The 23,004-nt window shown below is 43.3% G+C and overlaps 1 protein-coding gene across 2 annotated transcripts in view; it reads left to right on the plus strand.

The window, feature by feature from the left end:
• The first annotated feature begins 309 nt into the window (after nucleotides 1–309).
• Nucleotides 310–23,004, plus strand: part of pappaa (pregnancy-associated plasma protein A, pappalysin 1a) — a 90,133-nt gene continuing 67,438 nt past the window's right edge. The window contains exons 1-6 of one of the 2 annotated variants that reach the window (XM_037118327.1): nucleotides 310–899; nucleotides 8,327–9,431; nucleotides 17,741–17,886; nucleotides 18,193–18,486; nucleotides 18,886–19,078; nucleotides 19,385–19,506. In XM_037118327.1, coding sequence (XP_036974222.1) covers nucleotides 509–899; nucleotides 8,327–9,431; nucleotides 17,741–17,886; nucleotides 18,193–18,486; nucleotides 18,886–19,078; nucleotides 19,385–19,506 — 2,251 coding nt within the window. In that variant the 5' untranslated portion in view covers nucleotides 310–508. The remainder of the gene's footprint in view (nucleotides 900–8,326; nucleotides 9,432–17,740; nucleotides 17,887–18,192; nucleotides 18,487–18,885; nucleotides 19,079–19,384; nucleotides 19,507–23,004) is intronic. The other variant, XM_037118326.1, reaches the window with a different exon arrangement.

Raw genomic sequence — 23,004 nt, forward strand, 5'->3', positions numbered from 1 at the left:
AACTGTGGATTTCTGCGAGTAACTCCTACCGTCCAAAGGGGATGAGGGGGGCATCGGCCGGACCCCCCTCTTGATTGATTACTTATTAGTCATCCCTTTGGCTAAATGAGACCCATTGAAAAGGCACCGTGGAACACATACATGAATCAAATATTCCTGTGTCCCCTGAATGTCTCCAGAGTAGTTTTGCTTAAGAGAGGGGGTCGTGGCTTAGCATTATAAAGAGGGAAAAACAGCATAGCTTTATGGGTTTATTTAGACAGTTTCTACGCTTTGACATTCTACCGCTGTAAAAAAAAAAAAAAAAAAAAAAAAAAAAAGAAGAAGAAAAAAACAGAGAGAAGGGGGGAAAACTCGAGAGGATTCCAAAAAGGAGAACATTGTGGACATACATTTTTCCCCCAGTTATCCCGTTCTTTTATTTTATTTTTTTTCATCTTATTTTAAATATTTTTTTTTTATTTTTATTTTTTTTATTTTATTTTTTTGCCATTTCCTCTCCCGAAAAATGAAACTTTGGACATCTCCCTGGGTGTCTTGCCTGGTGATTCTCATCTTGTGTTTTGGATCAGAGTGCGGGACAGTCCGGAGAAAGGGGAGATCCAAGAGGGAGTTGGTGCGCATTAGGGAGGCGAAAGCCACCATCCCAGGGGCTTGTGCCACACGTCTGCCCCGGGGCAAGCGGTCTTTGCCCGGCTTGGAGCGACGGGTGCTTCGCCAGCGTCGGCGCTCCTCGCAGGCGGAGGAAAACTCTCCAGACCGGGGGAAAGCTGTCTACTTCACCGGCAGAGGAGATCAGCTGCGGCTGAAGCCCGGCGTGGAGATACCCAGAGGAAATTTCACTCTAGAGATGTGGATCAAACCGGAGGGAGGTCAACGATCACCCACAGTGATTGCAGGTAAGGATAGTCTACACATCCATCCAGCTGTCAGCCCTCTTTAAAAAATAAAAAATAAAAAAAATTTATAAAGTGTTAAATCCACAAGCGAGCTGCAGCGAAAAACGAGAACTAAACACGCACATGTGCAGCATTTCTGTCCCCCCCCCCCTTCTTCTTCTTCTTCTTCTTCTTCTTCTTCTTCTTCTTCTTCTTCATCCCTGTAGTGTATCTCAGAAAGCAACATGCAGTTTCAGCGAGTTGAAAATGAGTTCATCTATCAGACCAGACAATGATGTAATGCTCAGAAAAGTAAAGGGGAATGCGTTGTGGGGTAGTGCGAGCACAGGGTCACCGAAGATGTTGATCACATTTATCGCCTCACGGGGAGGAAAAAAAAAAACATCGCTGCCATATAATCTGATTTGACAAATTCACTTCCCTCTCGTTTTTTCCCCCCCTGTCTTTCTGTTGGATGATTTATGCGCGTTTGTGATCGTATAAAACACATAAAGTGAAAAGAAGGCGCACGGGCATAGCAGATAGAGGAGCTACTGCATCACTTGACCGCCAGCTGATGTCACTGTGCGTAAAAATGTAATTCCTCTGAACCGACTTGGCTATTTTAAAACTATGATGTAATGGCCGAAACTTTGTGAGCGAGCACGTCACGTCGGGCACAAAGCGGAGAGATCCGTCGTGCGTGTTGTGCGTATATATGTGCGTGCATGTGTGTAGACGCTTCATGCACGCAGCTCGAGCCGCAAAGCTTGAGTGTGTGTGCGTGTGTGTGCGCGCGCGCGCGTCCCCCGTTACACCACACACACAAAATCGACACCTTTGGATTGGCTACCGGAGTTACGGGACAAGACTTGAGGGCTGTAGGGTCCCCCCCCCACACATACACAGACCCACACACACAAACACCCTGCCCCCGGAAAATGTCCCGCATGTGTTTGTGCTTTTCATGGTGCCCATGCACGGTCTCTCCACAAGAAAACAATAAAACAAACAAACAACAACAACAACAACAAAAAACAAAAACAAAAAACGCTCCTGTGCGGATTCATGGGGTTATTCGGCTGAGTTTCTAAATAAAGGTACAATCAGATAGTGATGATGCGTCTATCTTGTCCACTGACTGCGCAGAGGGAGGACGCGCAGACACTGGCAGGGGAGGAGGGGGCGCTTGTGACACTTGTGCGCGCTCCTCTCCGTCCCTGCAGCCGCGCGTAAAAAAGGAGCACCGGAGAAGCGTCAGAAACTGTTCTGCATCAGCTGTTTAGACCAATAGCGCTTTTGTGCATCACAGAACATGACAGCGTTTCTCTCTTTTCTTTCTCTCCTTCTTTCTTTCTTTGCTTTCTTTCTTGCTCTCTCTTTTTTGTGTTGCTTTTCCTTGCCGATAGGGAGCGTTGCACACACAACTCACCGCCTTGCTGTAGTACTCGTGCAGATGGCTGCCTTTGAACCGAACTGAACTGAACTGAACCCAGCCTCCTGTATGCCAGTCTGCACAATTTGAGTAAATTTACACGGCCCTTTATTTTCTATCTGTCTCTAGCTGCCCTTCCTCCCTCCACACACACATACACACACGTGCATAAATAAATCACTTATGAGTGTGTGTTTGTGTGTGTGTGTGTGTGTGTGTGTGTTGAGATACAGTACACTTTGAGGTAGCGCTAGCCAGTTGGCAGGGACACGCTCTGCAAAACCAAACCCTTGTAAGAGTCTGAAAGTGAAGGAGAGGAGGGGGAGGGGGGGTGAGAGGGTCTGCTGTGACCTGAGTGACCCTTAGATTTACAGGGGGTGGACACAATAACAGGAACATCTGTACGGTGCAAGGCAACACGAACAACAACGTATGCGTAGGGTCGAGTAAACGCCTCTTGCACGCACTCTTCGTAGAGGAGTGACTTTGTGCAGGTCTTGTTGTTGTTGTTGTGCCCCGTCCCGCCTCGCCGTGTACCGCTTCTGCCCGGCAGAGATTACTCCCCATGTTTAATCTTATGTGTTCATTTCCTAAGATCTCCTCCCATCGTGCTCACATCACCGTCGCCAGAGAGGCGACCTAAAGAGAAACAAACAGGAATCATAGGATGACCAAACAAATTCAATAAAGCCTAATCTTTTAAATCCAATTCAGGCCTCAAAAATCCCAGTGCCTCTGCAAAACACTTGTTTTGATGCCAGCGCAGTGTTGTTTGCAGCATTGTTTGCAGCAGCAGGAGCTGTTTTTCTTTACAAACACGTTGTTTTTAGACCACCGCTACTTCTTCTTCCCCTCTTCTGCCCTCTTGCTTGTTCCTTTGCTCTCTTTCCTTCCACATTACAAATTTACCATTTTGATGCACGTTGACTTATGTTGCTGTTTTTCTGTGCAATTGCTGGTGAATCATCAGACAGTGAGCGCCGTCTCTGCTTGAAACAAATGAAATCTGGAAGCCCTGGAGAGGTCCGGTACTTTTGCGTCCTTGACCAGCTCCGGTGACTCAATCTCAGCAATGTTTTTTTGAATTCTGTCTTGCACACACACACACGCAGCTCCTATAACTCAGTGGAATAACTTCATTTGGTAACAATGGATTAGAAATATGAGGGAGAAAGTTCCAGTTAAAGACCTTTAAAGTTGCATATGAGCTTTTTCTTGTTTGGTTATATGATGAGCTCTATGGAAGTAACCATTTCTATTTAGAAGAAGTCCTCGGGGAGGAAGAGCAGGACCAGGTTTGGGTGAAAAACAAGTGTTCAGGGATTAATAGCTGTTCATTATTCTCCACCGATGACTTGTCAAACCCGTCATCAAACTCAAGTTTGGATTGTTTTGTGCCCTTTAAAGGGGGCTCTGTGGAACTTTGTGTTGCGCTGCATGCCAGTCACCAGATAGCACACACACCTCTTGTAGACGTTGGCTCAATAAACAGATGTTACGCAGAAACAACTTTGCATGGGGAGTGTCTGCTAATTGGGAAGACACTTGTGAGATGTCAACCAAATGCTGAAGGCTCGCCAATTAGAAAATGCTCCCCATACTATGTCTTTCCAGCTTAACTTGCGCTGATATTTGCAAGACGCATGAATGCCATTGAGGTCATTAGCTTTTGTTAGCAGACTGCGGAAAATGCGACCCTTCACAAAGTTACCCATAGTCAAGCGGCAATGACTTCAACAGATCGTCCACGAGTGTGAGGAAATAGTTATGATGTCATGTTGATTACATCTACGTATTGTGCTGCAGAGATATATCTATTGAAATTAGCATGCTAACCAGCTAGCATCTAGCCAGTTTGTACCTCAAGAGGTGACAGTTGAATAGTAACCAACACCAACCCTATCCCAGTGCTCCAAGCTCCCATCTCAGGCAGAGTAAGCTTATACTACTACTATTTGCATGGTTTACAGAGCTTACCGGCTAACGTAAGATACAGCTAGCAGCAGTTAGCGGTTACTCTGGCTTCCCCCTTTTTGTTTTGGGCATGAAAAAAGTGGCTGAGTCGCGGCCACAAGAAAGAAAGCTTTTCGTATGCTGTCCTTTTCCAGAGTGTGACAGTTCCATGTGGTCAGGATTGATCCCAGCTTTAAAAAGCATTTGAAGTGTTGTAAGAGTTAACACACACACACACACACACACACCCTTGTGCATGTGCCCACCCACCCAACCACACGCACGCACACACAATCAGAACATCAAGTTCTGTGTCGAAATGTTATGCAAACTCTGTTGTGCCCTATTAGCCCTTGTATCCGGGTCATGTTGGGTTGTCCCGCATCAAAGGAAGAGGAAAATAAATCACACAAGAGGAACGGTGGTTCTCTTCCATGACCTGCTGGGGACAATTATTTGCAGACGTTGGCAGATAATCACAGTGATAACAGATATATTTTGGTGCTGTCCTCTCATGAGAGATGATAAGCACAAGAATTGGTTCAAAAAAACAAATTTGGCCTGTTGAGGACAGGTCAAAACAGTATCCTCTTCCTGTTTCATCTTAATCAAATTGTAAGTGGGATACTCAGAGGAAGATGAATGATCTAGAAAATCATGACTTAATTACCTAGCAAGTGGTTGGAGTTTGAAGAGGGGTTGAGTGTAACAGTTATCCCCCAGCAATCATCACCTCAACTAGAAACATCATCACCATCATCTCATTAGTTTGAATCATTATCATGGTGATGATATCATAGAGCTTGACTGTGCCTTCGTGGGTGTTAAAGGTGTTGTTGAGTACCCCAAAGTGAGAAGAAAAGAAAAGAAGTCAATTTATGTCATCCGACATTGAAAAACCTGTTAAAAGGATTAGTTCACCCAAAAATGAAAACGTGGTCATTATCTACTCACCCTCATGCAGATGGAGTTTCATTATCTCTTTCCGCAGCTTCTCAGCAAAACGACGTTTTCCAAAACGACTGGCAGATGTAGATGGGGACTTGCTTTAAAACTTAACAAAAACTATCAAATAAAAAGTAAAGTGGCTCCATACCTTAGGTAAATGGTTTAGTCCAATCTCTGGAAGCTCTGAGATCACAGATTTATTTGAAAAGACGTTATTGACACCCTCGATGTGCGGCTGATCGTATGACTTCAGATAGGGTGCACACTGATGCTTTAAGGTGAGCATCTACAGTGAAAATTTCAGCTTCTGAAAGGTTGTAAATTACATCTTTTCAAATCAACTTGGGATCTTGGGGCTTCTGAAGACTCGGATTATGCCGGATGCTGGATGCTTCCATACAGGTCGTATGGAGCCATTTTATTCATTGTTTTTCAATGTTTTTAAAAAAGTTCCCCACCTACTAAAATTATCTGGGAGAGGACCACAAAACTTCACCTGACAGAATTTTCATATTGGGTGAACTGTTCCTTTAAGTGCAACTATTGGTAGATCATTTATGAGTCATTTGGTATAATTCAGAGTGTAACTCAACAGTCAAGTCAAATGCTTAGAGTCAAGTGTTTTTAAGTGCGGCAATGACATTTTTATAATCATTCCTTGTTATGTCCATTAAGTTTGTTTTTGACACATCAATGGAATTTTCCATTGTCTCCTTGGGGGAAATGACTGCGGCGGTCACTTCAGTATATGACTATGAAAAGTGCCTTTCTTTGACCTTCCAGAGCGAGAACAGCTCAAAAAGTAAACTAAGTCTTCATTGTTCCCTTCCTCCCTGCTTTTTATCAAGTCCTTGTGACATTTTTCTTTGTGTGTGTATGTGTGTATTTTTTTTTATTTTTTTTTTTTACTTTTTTCTTTTTTCCTGAGCGTGTTTTTCTTGGAAGAAGACAAATGGCAAGTGTGCGAGGAAGGTTGCCTTTGAACCTGACAGGAACAGCTCTCTACGGTAGTGTGTGCACATGCAAATCCCTTCGTGCAAGTGTGTGTGTGTGTGTGTCTCTGAGAGGACACAAATGTGCACTTCAGCATTTCACTTTGTCCGTGTATGGGAGGGTGTGTGTGTGTTTGTCCATGAGCATGTATATATGCATGTCTGCATAAGTATGTGCATATGTGTGTAGGTGTATTGGTGTGAGCCGGAGGAGGCGCAGTGCGGGGTCTGGAAAAGTGTAGTGTGTTAGATTAATTGAGCATGGCAGAATTATGACAGCTGTTTACGCTAGGAGCCCTACGAGCATTTTAGCACACCTTTTAGCCTTGAGTGCACTAGCTGACAGATGGAAGGCTTTTTCCTTCCAGTGTAGTGGAAAGCCTGCATACGTCATCCGCCAAAGGACTGACCTTGACGCTGAACCCAACCCTCACTCTTTGAACATTAGTGCATTGAAATACCAAGTTAATGAATGCATACTGGCGTGCGCGTCTAATGAGAAGCGGGTCAGAGTTAGCAAGATGTTCCGTGCAATCACCATTAGCCCGACACTTATTGCGGGCTCAGGTAGCCTAATCGATGGGGAACAAAGGCATCTAAGTGGACAAGAACGTCGAGGCAAAGATGTGATCATCACTGTAATTATCAGCTTATAATTTCAGACCATACTAAAAGCAGCAGAGACAAATATGAAGGGTATTTACAGGCATGTGATGCACGAATCCTGGACGCAGGCTGCAAAGGACACTCCATACTTAAATAGGCTTGGCGTGCAGGTCACAGATCGAGTGTCTCTTTATGGATAGGTTTGATGGTTTGAAGTGCTACCCTGACATCAAATCCCAGGAATCAGAATCAGTCAGAATCAGAATCAGCTGGCCAAGTATGTGAACACATACATTTTAGTAATAGGAATTTGACATAACATAAACAGAACATTACAAACATTCAACTAGAAAGAACAAGAACAACAAAGAACAGTAAGTTAAAGAATGGCATAAAATAAAAGTAAAGAAGAAAGTCGAGTGTTCAGAGGTCTGGTATATTGGTATGTGATATATGTCTATATATATATATATATATATATATATATATATATATATATATATATATATATATATATATATATATATATATATATAATTGTATCTACAGTGAGGGGAACATGATAAGGCCTTATAAGGCATTATAAGAATGTATTACTGTGACAAGAGTGAAATCCTGCTCTAGAAGCACCTGTGAATACACAGACTTTCACTTGCGGAGATGGACCTTGTGAGGCACGTCAAGGTGCTTTGGAATCTTTGCACACTCTGACTGGACAGTATGGATATACACAGTCACGAACATGCAGCAACACACACACACACACACACACACACACACACACACACACACACACACACACACACACACACACACACACACACACACACGAACTTGTGTTCCTGCACAAACGTACCTCAACAAGCACTAAACAAACAAACAGTTAACATTCAGAGATCCCCTAAGAAGTGAAAACACATTACCATGCTCAAGCTGACATGCACGGTCCAAGTGAAACAGGAAAAAGGTGTTTTGGTACCTCTACAAAAACAAGACTGTAGCAGAAACTAGCCTTTTCTGGCTACCCCACTGGCAAGGGACATTTACACGAACACCTTTAAATGCGCTCAGTGTTCACGAGAAGCCTATACAAAGAGATTTCCATGGGGTCTCCCTTAGCTAAACATGCACTTCCACCCAATTTCCAGGGCAGCACCAACTTAGATGCAAATGAAATATATTGCAGCAATACATTTGAGCCCTAATTGTAAATACATTTTCAGGCTCACTCTGGAAAACTCACCTTTTAATTATATATAACATTGAGTGTTAAAATACACTACGCAGAATACATTTCCAGCACAGAAATCTAATCGGAATATTGGACAACAAATGCTGAAATAAATAAGCATTAAGTATCGTGTGCACTTGACTTCTGAACACCTCAAATAGTTGTATTATCTTAAAGAGAGGCATCAGTAAAGTGGCAGCTCTGATGTTCATTTTCTCCACATTGACACCTGAAAAATAATGGCTGCCGTATATTCACTGACTTGTTTTCATTCTCGTTACAGGACTATACGACAAATGTTTCTACGCCTCCAGTGACCGAGGCTGGCTGCTTGGCATCCAGGCGGTTAGTGAACATGGGAATCGTGATCCCCGCTTCTTCTTCTCCCTTAAAACTGACCGTGCCCACAAAGTGACCTCCATCCACTCCAACACTCGCTATGTACCCAACCAATGGGTGCACGTGGCTGTCACATACAATGGCGTGTACATGAAGCTCTTTGTGAATGGCGCCCAAGTGGGCGTCAGTCGGGAGCAGTCAGGCGATGTCTTCAGCCATTTGACCAAAAAGTGCAAGGTGCTGATGATTGGCGGGAATGCACTGAATCATAATTACAGGGGGGCAGTGGAGAGGGTGGGTCTATGGAGGCAGGCCAGAGGGCAGAGGCAGATTATCAGGGATATGCAGGGCCATGAGGACCCCCAAGATCTACCTCAGCTGGTCATTCGTGAAACATTTGAGCACCCAGGCCGGAAGTGGCTTACTGTAAAAGATGGTAGCTTTCCTCAGCCTGAGCAGGGAGGAGGTGGACGATTAGGTTTTCTGGGTGGTGGTGGAGTTGGAGATTTGGAGGGATTATTGGACACAACGCTAGAGCCTCCAACTTGCGGTCAAACTGTCTGTGACAATGTTGAGGTCATCAAAAACTACAACCACCTTTGGACCTTCCGTCGTCCCAAGAAAGTACGATACCGCGTAATAAATGTTTGGGACGATGCACGGATGAGGCCGACTGTAACCGACCACCAGATCAGCCTCCAGCACCAGCACTTAAATGATGCCTTCAGCCCCTACAACATCACCTGGGAGCTCAGCATTCACAATGTGACAAATTCCTCCCTTCGAAACCGCCTGATCCTAGCTAACTGTGATATCAGCAAAGTCGGCGATGATGCATGTGACCCAGAATGCAACCATCCGCTGACAGGGTTCGATGCAGGTGACTGCATGTCCGGTCATCGGAGCCGTTGCCCTGAACACAAGCAGGGGAATGGTATATGTGACCCTGAATGTAACTGGGAAAACTTCTTCTACGACCTTGGCGACTGCTGTAACCCCAATGTGACGGACGTGACCAAGACGTGCTTCAACCGCTCTTCTCCACACAAGTAAGATCACTTTCTCTACATTTTGCATGTTCTCATGTTTTCAGCATCGGTAATCCTCTTAAGTAGCTGTTGGATAAACATGAGACGTAAATGAACCAAAAGGCTTTAAACAACTCCAGCATTCCTTGCTTAATTTGTGACATTTTTTGGTTGACATGATTTAATCCTCTCAGTTAACCAACTCTACACCATGGCCTAACATGCGCAGAGCAAATCAAACAACAAATCTTTCCATACATGCGTCCCCGAAGAGAGGTTTTGATGTCGAGTCCTACTGTTTCCTGACCATTTGGGCTGAGGCTGAGTGTAACTTAACTCCCAGCCTGTGTGGCCTGGGAAACCCTCTGGGAGCAGCTAGTCCAATCTAGCCTTGGCCTGGTTCAATCAGTGTTCCACACTTAAGCAGGGCAAAACAAACGCAACTGGAGGGCTTTCCTGGTAGCAAATGCATAGGCCAGACCGCTCATTTTTGTATCAGTTTTTCAACAGCTCTCCCCATCTTCTTCTACTCTCTTATACCCAGTGGTCCTAATTAAGCTGCCTTGATTGGACAAGGGAGTTGGTTTGGAAAAAGTGACATTCTAAACAGAGTGTGAGGGCAATTAGAGGTCAGAAAAGAGAGTTCAGTATGGCTTTTGCTTGTAGCGATGGAAAATCATTTCAAAGACGTACCACTCTCTCTCCAGGAAACCAGTGAAAGACATGTTTCCTGGGGAGGCAGGTATGGGTCCCTTAACGTGGGTGCCTGAAATAATTTTTCCAGGAAAAACAGTGAATAAAGTTCACTTCACTTGCACGGCAATACCAGATTTACAGAATCCCTTAGGTGTACTGTACATCAAGCAAGAGATTTTGTGATTTCATAAATCTACTTTAGGAGAATAACGAGCGTTATAAATCGATGCCATTTTTTGCTGTTTTTGTGGTGTCCTCATTGCGGCTTGTAGATGATGAGTAAAAGCTGGCAGGGAGAATAAATCTCAGGAATCTGCTGTAATAAGGTATGTGCCAGACCTCCAATACCAGGATTGTTTGTTTCTTGGTACACTGAAACTCAACACAGTAGACTGAGACATTTTTGTGGACAGTGCAGGGGGTCTTTATGGTTACACCAGATAATGAGACAAAAATGAGCGAAATTCCGATGTTTTGCAGTATTTCTTGCCACTGTCAAGTGGGGACGCGCAAGAGAGGGAGGAAACTAGTAGACTTAGTGTGTGGGATTGTTTGGGTCCTCCTGATAGCATGAATCAGGGAAACCAGACTGTTTTCAATCACAGTTAAGCTGGAAGCATTGTCTGTTTGGCACTACCCTGTTGTTTAGAACGGCCGCTAAATAGCTAAATAATGACATCTAATTAACAACATCAGAGGGGAAAAGCAGGTGGGTTTGCTGTTACTTCCATCTCTCGATTCCCACCACATCCCTCGCGGCTTAGTCATCATTAGAAGCTCATTCATCAAGTGGCAGGCGAACTACTTCATTTAGACATCAGCCATTGGCAAAAAACACTCGCCGTTGCAGAGCTTGAGCCGCTGAAGGATGGTCTTGTGAACGGAGGGCTACCAGCAAGACAGAGAGAGAGGACAAGAGAACTTTCAGTCCAAAGAAATAGATATAATCTCCTCAAGTGGTTGCTTATTTTGCTTTGATTATGGTATGTCTGGGGAGCTGCACTACAAACAGTTCGACATTCCTCCTTAATTATGGAATTCTGGATGAACAATGCACTGCGAAGCAGGGGAACAATGGTTGTGAGGTCCTGCATTTGTTTTTGCAGCATTTGCGCCTGTTACCACTTACATGTAGCCTAGTGTTTGCAGAAATCTGGCTAGCACAGGACACAGGCAGCTCTGTGGTCCTACTACAGTTTTTCTACTGAAAATACCATTGATAATAATCCCCCCCTTCCCCTCCCTCGTCCATATTTGAGGGAAAATATTTTGCATTGTTTTCACAGCCCTCCGTTTTGACACTTCTTCTGGTTTTGATGGCATTTGATCTTATCTGACAGTAGGTATTGTAAGGCTGAGCATTCTTATGTCTTAAGTTAGGGACAGCTGTAATTTGTTCAATGTGAATTTACATTGTTTCGTTGCAGAGAAGCAGAAAAACATATGGCATCAGAAACTGATGTGTTTGTCTGACTGTCTGTGAGAGATGAATGTATCATCCGGGGCAACTGGATAAAAGATCTGTCGGAGTCAGGGGATTTTTGGGAGCCCCCAAAATTAAAATACTTCCAAAACTAAAGCAAGATGGATGCGCAAACTTCACAAAGTGGATATTAGGCCCATTTCGGCCTCAATGTGTTTTTGGGGAAATGAAGTTCCTGGTCTGGCTAATAGGTCATCTGTTTTCCCTTGGCCTCTGTCTCTCTCTATCCTCCTGAGTCAATACCTCTTGCTGTGGCAGGTTAATGGATGGACCACTCTTTCTCTTTCCTTCACTCCCTCTCCCTGCTGTATTCCAGCTCAGAGCTAATCCCCAGGGCCCTTGACTTGGGTGTTTTACAGTTGGTCGTCTAAACCTTAAGCCCCCGTCCCATAAAACATAATGGAGTGCTTGGGCGTAAATACCAGGACTTTGCACTTCCCCTTTAAAGCCATAGCACACTTATAAAAGCACCTGTTGTCGAGGTTTCACCTGTGCTCTCGTGGGGGCTGATTCCCAATTCACTGGTGGGCAAGCGCAATAAGGAGGGGCTTTACTTAGGCCTCTAGGCGGGTAGGGCATCTGCTGATGATGGGATGGTACATTGCCAGATACCATTGGAGGTCTTTTAAATATACAACACACCAGGGAATTCAGTTGAGAATGCCTTGGCAATGTCATTGTGGTTCAGAAGTAAAGCAAGGCGCTGATGAGGAGATTCACATGCTTCACCAGGATTGAGACCCAGTGTTCAATTAAAAGCTACGGCTTAAGATGAAACCGGAGAAATAGAGAACATGTCCAACGGGTTAGGGTCCATGTCACACGTCGCCAAATCCTCCTTTACAAACTTTGAGCTGTGGCGGAAGGATCTCTTGAATCTGAGCGTGGACACGGTTCCTGTGCATGTGCCTTCCTTGGAGGGGAACAAAATAATCACAAGAGTAAGTTGGAAGGGTTAAAGAGGAGCTTGCAAGTACAGTAATAAAGGCGGAGATGAATGATGGGTTTAAGGGCTGTGGTGTTGACCGACTTGATGACAGGGGAGCTGAGGGCCTCCTCCAATTTCAGAAGTGTTCTTGGCCGTGAGACGGTCACTGCATTGCCAGCTCACCCCAGCTTTCACACTATGCTGCCCCGGACATATGTATACAAGGCAAATTTATGGGCTTATATGAATTATATATGGGTGTAAATGGATGAAGTCATAATCCCCCATTTAATATGTATCAGATATAAAAGCATTAACATGGCAGTTTGAGCTGCACCCCTGGATCTCCCCCCACAACAGATGCCCTGCAGTGATGTGTGAAATATAGGGAAGCTCAATTTTCTGCACTCACCTTACCTTTCTTTCTCTCTTGCCCTCAATTTTTTCTCTTTCTCGTTCTCTTTCTGTGTAAGTTTTTAAAGTTTTTTTTTTTCTTTTTTCCCAGGACTTGTCTGAAAAGTGGTGTTGTTAAATGCATGGAAAATCCTGTCTTTCCCTAGTGGCTCATCTCGGCTGAAAAAAAATGTATGATGAGAGGCAAGAGAGGGGAACAGGGGCTATGGGGTGGGGAAATAGTTGAAGGGTGTGTGTGTGTGTCTGTGTGTGTGTGTGTGTGCGCGTGTGTGTGTGAGAGTGTGTGAGAGAGAGAGAGAGAGAGAGAGAGCGAGAACACCAGGGGCGGGGTAAAGGGCTACTTGCAAGGAGGTTTTGACCAAGATGTGGACAGATAGACAGTAAGATAACATGTTCGAAAAGCCTGAACTGACTAGAAACACCCTCACAATACCTACATTTACATGCATGGTAGTTTTCCGCCTTCACTCAGAATACGTTAATATTCTTACCTCGATATGGGTTTGTGTAAAAACAGCACACCTCGCAAGGCAGTCGGATTCTGGAGATCATGTGATGATTGCAAATCCGTCCAGGCAGCTATAAACATGATGGTTGACTGAATGAAAGAGGAAGTCTGTGTTGATTATTGGCAATTAATCAACACAGACTGGCTGTGTTGGCTGCAGGTATACACGAATACTGGTGGAATATACATTTTCTTTAGCCATTTAAACAGCCTGTGCAATAAATGTAGTTGATGAAATTGGTGGGTGCCATCTTCCTAGAATTGCTACTGACCAAAGCCTCTGCCAAGTCTTTACCAATGCGATCACAGGACTGTATGAAATCAAAAACATGCAGACACGCAAAGGGCATTCTTTCCCCCCCAAATTGATTAAATTAAAACTGTTTACTTTAGCTTTGAAACATCCCCTGAGCATCAATCCAGCATGTGATGCACATTGTTGGAACGGGGCCAAGGGGCACCAGAGCAACGGAACTCAGATGAGTTAGGTTCTGACCCTACAGTAGAGCTGTTGCTCTCACTCGTTGCTGACTCAATCATTTCAGCATCAAAACCCCTCTGACCCCCCCATGCATGTCCAAAAACTCTGGACAAATATTTTCTAAGGAAATAATGAAATTCCTGAAATTATTAGGAAGAGGGACCTTATATCATCTGTTCTCTCTCCCTCTCTCTCTTTCTCCTCAGACCTGGCCCCAGTGAGCTCCCCCCAGTTGCTCTTGCACAGGCTTGCAGAAAGCATTTGCTACACTGAACACTTTATTCAAAACGTCTGTTCAGTGGGAACACTGCATCTTTGCTGAGCGTCTCCTTATTCAGCTTGTGATTTGAGGCAGGGAGACTTGTCCAACCGAAGTTGTGGAGATGTTATGAAACATTTCGCGTAGCTGCATATGAAATGTGCATTGGTGGTAACCTTAGCAGGCTTGTCGCAGTGGGAGAATTGCCTCAGTGGTGTAAATTCTTCCAGAACACTGCCAAGCACCAGTGTTACTGACTTTTAAATTGCTTCCTTTAGGCTACATTGAACATACGCTATGAGACAGCTCGAGTTCACACTCAACTTTTAATATTTTATGCAGACATTTGCTTTTCCAACATAGAAGTGTGTACCAAAAAAAAAAAAAAAAAGGGAAAAAGGAGCACACTGGCACAGCTGGACACATTTTGAAGAAAATGCTACACATATAGAATAGATTCTGTTTCAGGACCCAGTCTCAAAACCATATAAAATGGTCTAAAAAATATAGTGTCTTATAGCAATTAACATTTCATGCATGCATTGAATGAAAACCGGCCTATAAGAGGCTGAAATCTAAAGATGTCACGTTTCATCCCCTCTACATTGAGCTGTGTTATCCTCAGGTCATTAATCATAGACTGCGATGCAGGTCAGTCCGTTGTGCAGAGTGCGTTTTTGCACAAAACTTTGCAGGCTCTACACTAGGTCATAACCTCACCCTGCTTGCTTGCACGCCAAAGAAACTCAAAACAAAAACAAGCGCCTTGCGTCCAGTGGAAACCGTCCACTACCACATAACTTTACAGCAACTCATACAAAGTGTAAATATACTTTATTTCTAGTCAGCTGTTGAGTGGGAGAGTAAATATAAATAGCACACTGCGGTATTATGCACTTCACAAAGGGTTCGAGCGTTTGAAATTTTTGCTTTTATCCTCGTATTTACCTTTTGAGTTCACTTGAGTGAAGGGAAAAAACAAAAGACGGCATGACGTGTGCTCTTGCAAACTTAAATAGAAAAATAAATTACATGTATGTACATTTTAAAGGTTTGGTTGGACAAGACAAGCAACTCATTTTTACAGACCAAATCTTTTGTGCTTATGAACTGAGAATATTGTGTGATAACACTGCGATTGACATCAAAACAGATATAGTGCACATCGTGATGCCTATTTCCAATCTCATTTATACAACATCAGAGTTGTAAACCTGCTGCCTGATTCATGTTTTCATACATCTGCCCCTATTTCATTTTCACCTAAATCCTTCACAAATCCATTTTCTGGCCAACACAAGCAGAATTAGGTGGTGCGACATAGGATACCAGGCACAGAAGAGTACCAAAAGCATTGAATTCATTTGTTCCAGTGAGAGATTACACAGTATGATATTAACATTTAACCACAAATGAGGATCAGTGAAATCTCTCTTTTGCTGGAAACCCTCCCTGCTGTATGTCTGCAGGTACACTAAAGACTTGCTGTTCTAGGTTTGACTTTATTCAACTTCATCGTAAGATCTAAGATCTTAATAATATGTCGACAAAATATGAGTGCAAACTATAAGGTGGGCAAGTGGGTCACGCAAACTAGGTCATAACATCCGAACAGGATCTAATTTGTGACAGTAAGGCCCTGTTTTGTCATGTTTTGTTTCTGATAAACTCCCGTTTTCGTATCCATTGCGAATCTCTTTCCAAAGCCTGTCAAAGCCAAAGGAAAGGAATAAACTATCACTTCTGCATATGCAACAGATTATTGACTCTTCCAAGAGATGACTGAGCTTGCGAATGCTGTTTGCCAAGACCACCAGCCAAGCTCACAGAGAAAAATGTGTTTGATGTGTTCATAAAATGAATGACAGTTTCACTGCTGGAAAGATATCTCATTGTGTTGAATGATTGCAGTCGTTAGTGCTACCGTTAGCGTTCCCAGGGCCAAGAAGAAACATTATTTAACGGACACGGAGACATCAGAATATCTGAACAATTAATCCAAGTCACAGGCTGACTTGAATGAGTTGGGCTGATCAGGGAAAAATGCGAAAACACATTTTGCAACCTAAATAAAGACAAACAGAACCAGTGTCTCCGCACAGACACATGCTTCATGGCTGTATAAGCACCTCCACATATACTGTTCGATAGTGGGAAAATAGATTGAATACATAACACCCCAGCATTGAGGTTGTGCCAAAAAGTGTCCCCGTCTGACTCTGTAATATATTATCTATGTGTAATTTTTTAGCAAGCTCCAATTCTAAGCTAATGTTAGCTACTGTTTCGTTAGCCCCACCTACTGGGAAAGGTCTCATTTTTCACGTCACACTACAATCAGCTCACATGTGGTTGAGCAACATTTAACATCCCGCCGATCAGGAGTCGTTGACTCATTTGTTTTATTTCACTCGGTCCATTCAAGATAAAAATGCGGCGGTGTCATTAATTAGTTGCAGTGCAGCCCTATAAGACCATAACAAAAAAACCAAAACATTAAGCAATATCACTATATTAAAATGTTTACTGTGATTATTATACATAAAAGTCGATTTATTCTCATCAGCACCTGTTCTTAGCTTCTCTGGGCCACCATGACATCTGTTACTGTGTGTCAGAATGAAGAGCGACCACACTCAGGGATACTGTTGGAAAAACAGACAGAATAATAGTAGAAAAAAAAAATATTTTACTGTGCTGGTTATAGCATGATTCGCTGTCTGCTGACATGAAACATGTGGTGTCATCTTGCACATTAAAACACTGCGGCTTGGCTTTTCGTGTCTCCACCAGCGACAATTCATTGTATTCATACTGTACACCCATAGCTGCATATTTGGGGTATTCTACTGTTTATTCTCCCGCTGTACTTCGTAGACAACATCGACAACACGGTCTGTAATTTCCCCTCCATTACGCAAGTCTAAGTGAGAAAGTGGGACTGCAGTGGAATGGAGTGGAATGGACAGAAATTGTTTGACTATTGCCTTTCAAGAAATATCAAGGTACCCGGTCAAATATAACAATTTGTCACCAAGTCTTAACATTCATGAAGTGCATTTGAGGAGGTTTCAAAATATCAAGTCATACATATCATGTATCATAATATTATTTAGAGGCCGTATTGCCCAGCACTAGGATTATCAAACTAAAAGCCCGTCTGTAGCGCGGCCAACATTCACTCTGCTTACAGAATGGAAAAGGTACTTCAGCCGCTCTTAGGCAGAGTAAGGAGAGAAGTTGTTAAGTCTTTATTTATTTGGGCGTATTGGTTAAAATCGCCAATGGGTTCCAACCTCAGGGTCAATTATCCCAATTCAACCTTCATTCTGTTGGTGTAAGGGCAATTTCAATTGCCAAAACACTTTAACAAAATATTTAAATTCAACAGGGACCTAATTCTGAGCTGTTTTCCTGAAAGATAACACTACATAAACTCTTTCTGGCTGGGAACGCTGTTGTTATTTGTCAGACTTTTGCCTCGGTGAAAGCTGCATTCTCGAGGAAGAGACTAGCAATTAACTTAATGTGATATCCTCTTTTTTCCCTTTTATTTTCCAGAGCCTATTTGGACGTGAAAGAGCTGAAAGAGGTTCTGCAGTTGGACGGCTCGACTCACCTGAATGTCTTCTTTGCCAATTCCTCTGATGAAGATCTGGCGGGGGTTGCCACTTGGCCCTGGGACAAAGAGGCCCTCACACATTTGGGTAAGAAGACAAATAAACACACATACATGCCTGCACGCATGAACGCTCACATGCACACAGCTCTTCTTTGGCAGCCCGGATTGTTGATTCTGAGTAATTACAGTTCAAGCCTCAAGCAGTTACTGCCTTCATCATCACAGCTCTAACAGGGAAGAAGGTGATAATGAAGCTGAAGAGGCCCATTAATAATGCATTGCCTGAATCTTACTACAGTACCACGATTACTTTACTCTACAGTCCAGAAAAGGCTTTTGTGCTGTGTGCACGCTGCAGTTTACATAATGTGTCTCCTTCTGTTTATTTCAGGTGGAATCGTGCTGAACCCCTCCTTCTACGGCACCTTCGGCCACACCGACACAATGGTCCATGAGATCGGTCACAGTCTTGGGCTTTACCACGTGTTTCGAGGTATATCGGAGATCGAGTCGTGCAACGACGCGTGTTTGGAGACCGAGCCGTCGATGGAGACCGGCGATCTGTGCGCGGACACAAACCCCACGCCCAAATACAAAGGCTGCCACGATCCAGAGCCGGGCAATGAGACCTGTGGCTGTCGGCATTTCACACACACGCCATTTAACAACTACATGAGTTATGCAGGTGAGACGGCGCTTACCTGGGCAGAACACTGCAGTCATACCTCTCGCGTGCAAAAACCGACATGGGGATGGAGGAATTTGTTGAGTCTGTGTGCATACTGAGACGGGTGTGGAATTTAGCGGGGACACAGCGGGGGGGCACATCCTTTCATGTCACTCATCTTGTGCAAAAGTGAAACATTTGTTGTTGTCATAAAGGCCCACTTTGTAAGGAAGTTCAGAAGACTTCAGAATGAGACCCCAAAATCAACCTCCTTACCAAGTGTACCTTTAAATGTAACTGGTGCCTTATTTTATTTATGGGATCTTGACCTGTGGAATGATTTATTACCCTTTTTTCCTGCCACTGATTAATCCAAAATCCAATCCCCACTCCTCCAACTACCCTTGCTACCTGCAGATGATGCCTGCACGGACTCCTTCACACTGAACCAGGTGGCCAGGATGCACTGCTACCTAGATCTCATCTACCAGACCTGGCAACCTGCCTCCAAACCGCCTCCGGTGCCAATGGCACCCCAAGTGGTCGAGCAGCATCATAATTCCATCACCCTGGAGTGGTTTCCGCCGATTTCCGGACACTTTTACGACAGGTGAAATGAGCTACACTGGTTGCCAAACAGATGTGGGTGTGTGTGTGGGTGATAAAGTTTGATCGAGATTTATGGCATTATCGATTATAGTTTGAGTTAATATAACAAGAGTGTAATTAAAAAGCCTAAAACACCTAAATTTGAGCCAAATCATAGGGAGCGCAATCATCAACATTTTTAAAGTCTCATCATTCGCCATATCATTTTGCGTTAACTGTCATCGCCGTACCTTTATATCGCCGTGTGAATGATGTGTGTTTGGCCTGTATCTAAGTTGGTTGCTGTGCCTGTCTGTTGGTTTCCTAGAGAATTGGGATCAGTGTGTGATAAATGCACTGAGGGGAGAGTTCTACTGCAGTATGCCTCCAATTCCTCCTCCCCACGACCGTGTGCACCTTCTGGACACTGGTCCCCACGAGAGGCTGAAGGTACAGTACGACACTTTGACACTGGTATCGGGCATTGTACGCTGTCATTGTAAGGTGGTTCTGTATGTTTACTTTTCTGTGGCTCAAGTGTAATCTCACTGATGCTTTATTCCGATAAATGTAAATATGTTTCCTTCCCCATTCTTCACTCTGCATGGGATCTCAGTCTTCTGTCACTTTCTTGATTATAATGAGCCGTTTCTGCTTAAGGCAAATTTCATGGGAGCCTAAAATGCATAGCCGGAAACCACCTTTCATCTGCAGCTTGCAGTATGATATCATGATCTTGAGGTCGGCCTACTGTTGATTTTCTGACTTAATGTTTCAACATGCAAAGCATTTTGGTGACTGACTCAACCTCAAAACATGCAAATGACTCACTGGATTCATGTCACTTAGGCCGTGGGACAACATTGGAAGGACCCAGGAGGTCGCTTCCCAATGGATGGTGCTGTATGGTACCACAGCCCATATTAGGGCTGAGGCCAAAAACCAAGGTTAAAGATCACATCTTTGCTGTGATTCCCCACTTTTTGAAATTTCAACTTAGGGGTTTTTCAGTGCATTAAATGCTAAAATTAGTTGAATTTGGGGGTAAAAAAAGAAGTTTCCTCTCATGTTTTTCTATTTTTGCCCTTCTGGTGAATACATATTACAACAGCTATACTGGGACAGGCATTAGGGATGAGGTATTTGAGCTTTAAAAATAGTTTTGCTGTCCCATCTGTGCACCTCTGATTACTCTGTGGTTCTGGCAGCGGCAGTGTCGAGCATACTCTGGATTTTATGCATGTGGCTTTGTGCAGCTATGCGCGCATGATGGCGATATTTTAATCAATGTATTTCTTTTTTTAAATTTTTTTTTATTTTTTAGTCAAATGTCCCAGGTGCAGCAGTTTTTCGTACTTGTGAAAAAAAATGGGTGGAGATCTGTTTAGAAATTCAAAGGCTCGGATTTCTTAAAGCTACTCTGGAAAATTAGGATTAAACATCTACTAACTCATAAAAGCAGATGTTCTCTTTAAATGGAAGCAAGTACAAGCTGTGTTACTGAGCGTGTCTGTTGTTTCGAGAGCATTTTGCATTTGTTTGGAGCCTTCACAATGGCTCGGGTAGCAACTCATTCCCTGTGTTTGTGCAACGGTGCACGTGGCACCAGGTTTTGAGAATCACAGGGACTAAAAAAAAAAACACTGGAGGAACGCCAGACAAAGGTGAGAATAATAATTTGTCAAACAATAGCTGTGTTTAAATTTGACTTTAACTATGCTTCAGTGGCAGGGAATTAAAGGCAAACCTTTCGTAAACTCTCCCAACTCATAAGTAGCTAAAGTTAAAGAGCAGAAAAAAGAAACGGCTACCTAAACCCTGCTATGTTAGCTAGGTGGTGGTACAAGTTAGCTAGCTTGTCATTAGCTAGCTTGTTATTCAGTTAAATGCCCTAAAAAAGGGTATGTGGTTAAAACTCAGAGAATTTTAACATTTTGTTCTATGACATGAACTATGACAGGTGATACTCCACATTTGGATTTTAAAGTGTTTATGTGGCTTTTTTTTAACTAGTAGGTTAATCAATCTGTAGTCGTGTGTGGTGTAATGTAGGGAGACACTTAATGGCTGGTGACCCAGAAGACATGCAACCATGATGTAGTTCATTTACAGCCGCACGTTAGCTTTTTGCCTCTTTTTTTTTCCGTGTGCGTGCTTTTCTTATGCTTTGGAAATTATAAAAGTGCTCTGTGAAGATTATGTTGTTGAACAAAAACATGTAAGTATCGTGGATTTTAGCGCCAATGCTCGACTGAATGCAAGCTAGTCAATTGTCCAATACATTAGTGCGTGTTCTTTTTGACTGTAAAGACAAAATAGTGGTAAAAATCACACCCGTTCAAAGCATGTTTTTCACTGGAGGCCATGATAATGAATTGGCAGCTGTAAGACTAGCTGACACTGAACATGGACTTGTGTAGCAGCTACTTCCACTAGTTTACCTTGACCTGAGACTAGTCTTACTTGAGACTTGAGAGTGTTTAATAGGAAGTGGCAGTATATTGTTCTTAATGTTAAAATGTATTTCAAGCAGGGAGTGAGATTTGGTTCGTCTGAAGCCAGTTAAATTTTATAAGTAGGGATCCTGGGACATTACCCACCACAGAGGTGGTGGTCAAAATAATCACGTCAAGTCATTAATCATGGTGAATAATGAAAACATTTGGTTGATCAGCATAACTGCCTAACCTCTAGTCAACATAGTCTAAATCAGGAAACCCAGCCTACGACTGGGAATCACATGAGAGTCTCAAAGCGACAGAGAGCGTCTCCTTAACCATAGTAACCCACTGTCACTGCCCTGCCTGCCTCCACGGTAATGCAGAGGGAAAGACACTACTGGTAAGAGCACTGTCAGTGTTTTTTGTTTGCCCTTACTTGGTTTTGAAATTAAAATGGCAGAGTCATCGTCAGCATGTTGGTAGTGGATGGAAGCAATCATAAAGACCAATAACCATAATAAATGCAAAAACAATTGAATTTAAAGCATTATTTGCATCTCTGTTTCTGATTGTTTTCTTCTGTCTGAATGTTCACATCTGTGGTCGTGTGGGTGTGTGTGTGTGTGTGTGCGTGTGTGCGTGGATGCTCTATAGATTTTTAAAAGTCACTGAACCTTGCCTTCACACAGGCTATAGTGTGTGTACCAGAGGCAAGTCTGGGCTTGTCTAACCTGCTGTGTGTGTAAACTGTACTCTATTTTCCCTCTTGGAAGGGGTCCCTGTTTGTGGCAGCTCCCCGTTCCTTGTTAACTCTGCTTGGACCAGCTTCTCACTGGATACCACAGCTGCCGTTTCCTGCTGCGATGCTGCATATGTGTCCAGCACTTATTAACTTCCAATAGACATTCTGGCAACCGCCGACAACGTTCACACTGTAAGCCTCAGTGCTCAATTCGGATTTATTGCTGAGATCAGATTTTTTTTTTTTTTTTGGCTGTTCACATTCAATTTTAAATGTGGCCCATATCAGATTGCAGTGTGAACTGTTCACGGTCCTGAACTGACCTGCAAGCGCAAAAAGAACAGGAACAAGAATGTCTTGCAGAATGCTGCCGTGTTGAATTCATTCATTTTATGTTGGTGTGCAATGGAAGGCAGCACATTTGTTTAGCAGATGAGAGATGACAAGGAGAAAGCCATCCAAAATTTGAGTGATGGATTTTTGTGGAGCAATTGCTGCTACATCTTTATGGATGTGATTCCAGAGTTGAAGCCAGGAGTGGTGGGATTGTGACATGAATGGCTTCATTGAAACAGATTTAATCTGAAATGTCAGGATTTTAAGGGGTTACTTTTCAGCATTTTTGTATTCACTAGTTGAAAATTGTGCCGAATGACAGTGTACAGTGACATGAAATTTGCAAGAGCTTGGATATGACTGGTTAGACTGAGGTGGCATTGCCAGAAAAATCAAGGTTTTAGGAGCAGATATGAAAGTCGAAATTAA

This window comes from Acanthopagrus latus, chromosome 12, assembly GCF_904848185.1.
Source record: "Acanthopagrus latus isolate v.2019 chromosome 12, fAcaLat1.1, whole genome shotgun sequence".
NCBI lineage: Eukaryota > Metazoa > Chordata > Actinopteri > Spariformes > Sparidae > Acanthopagrus > Acanthopagrus latus.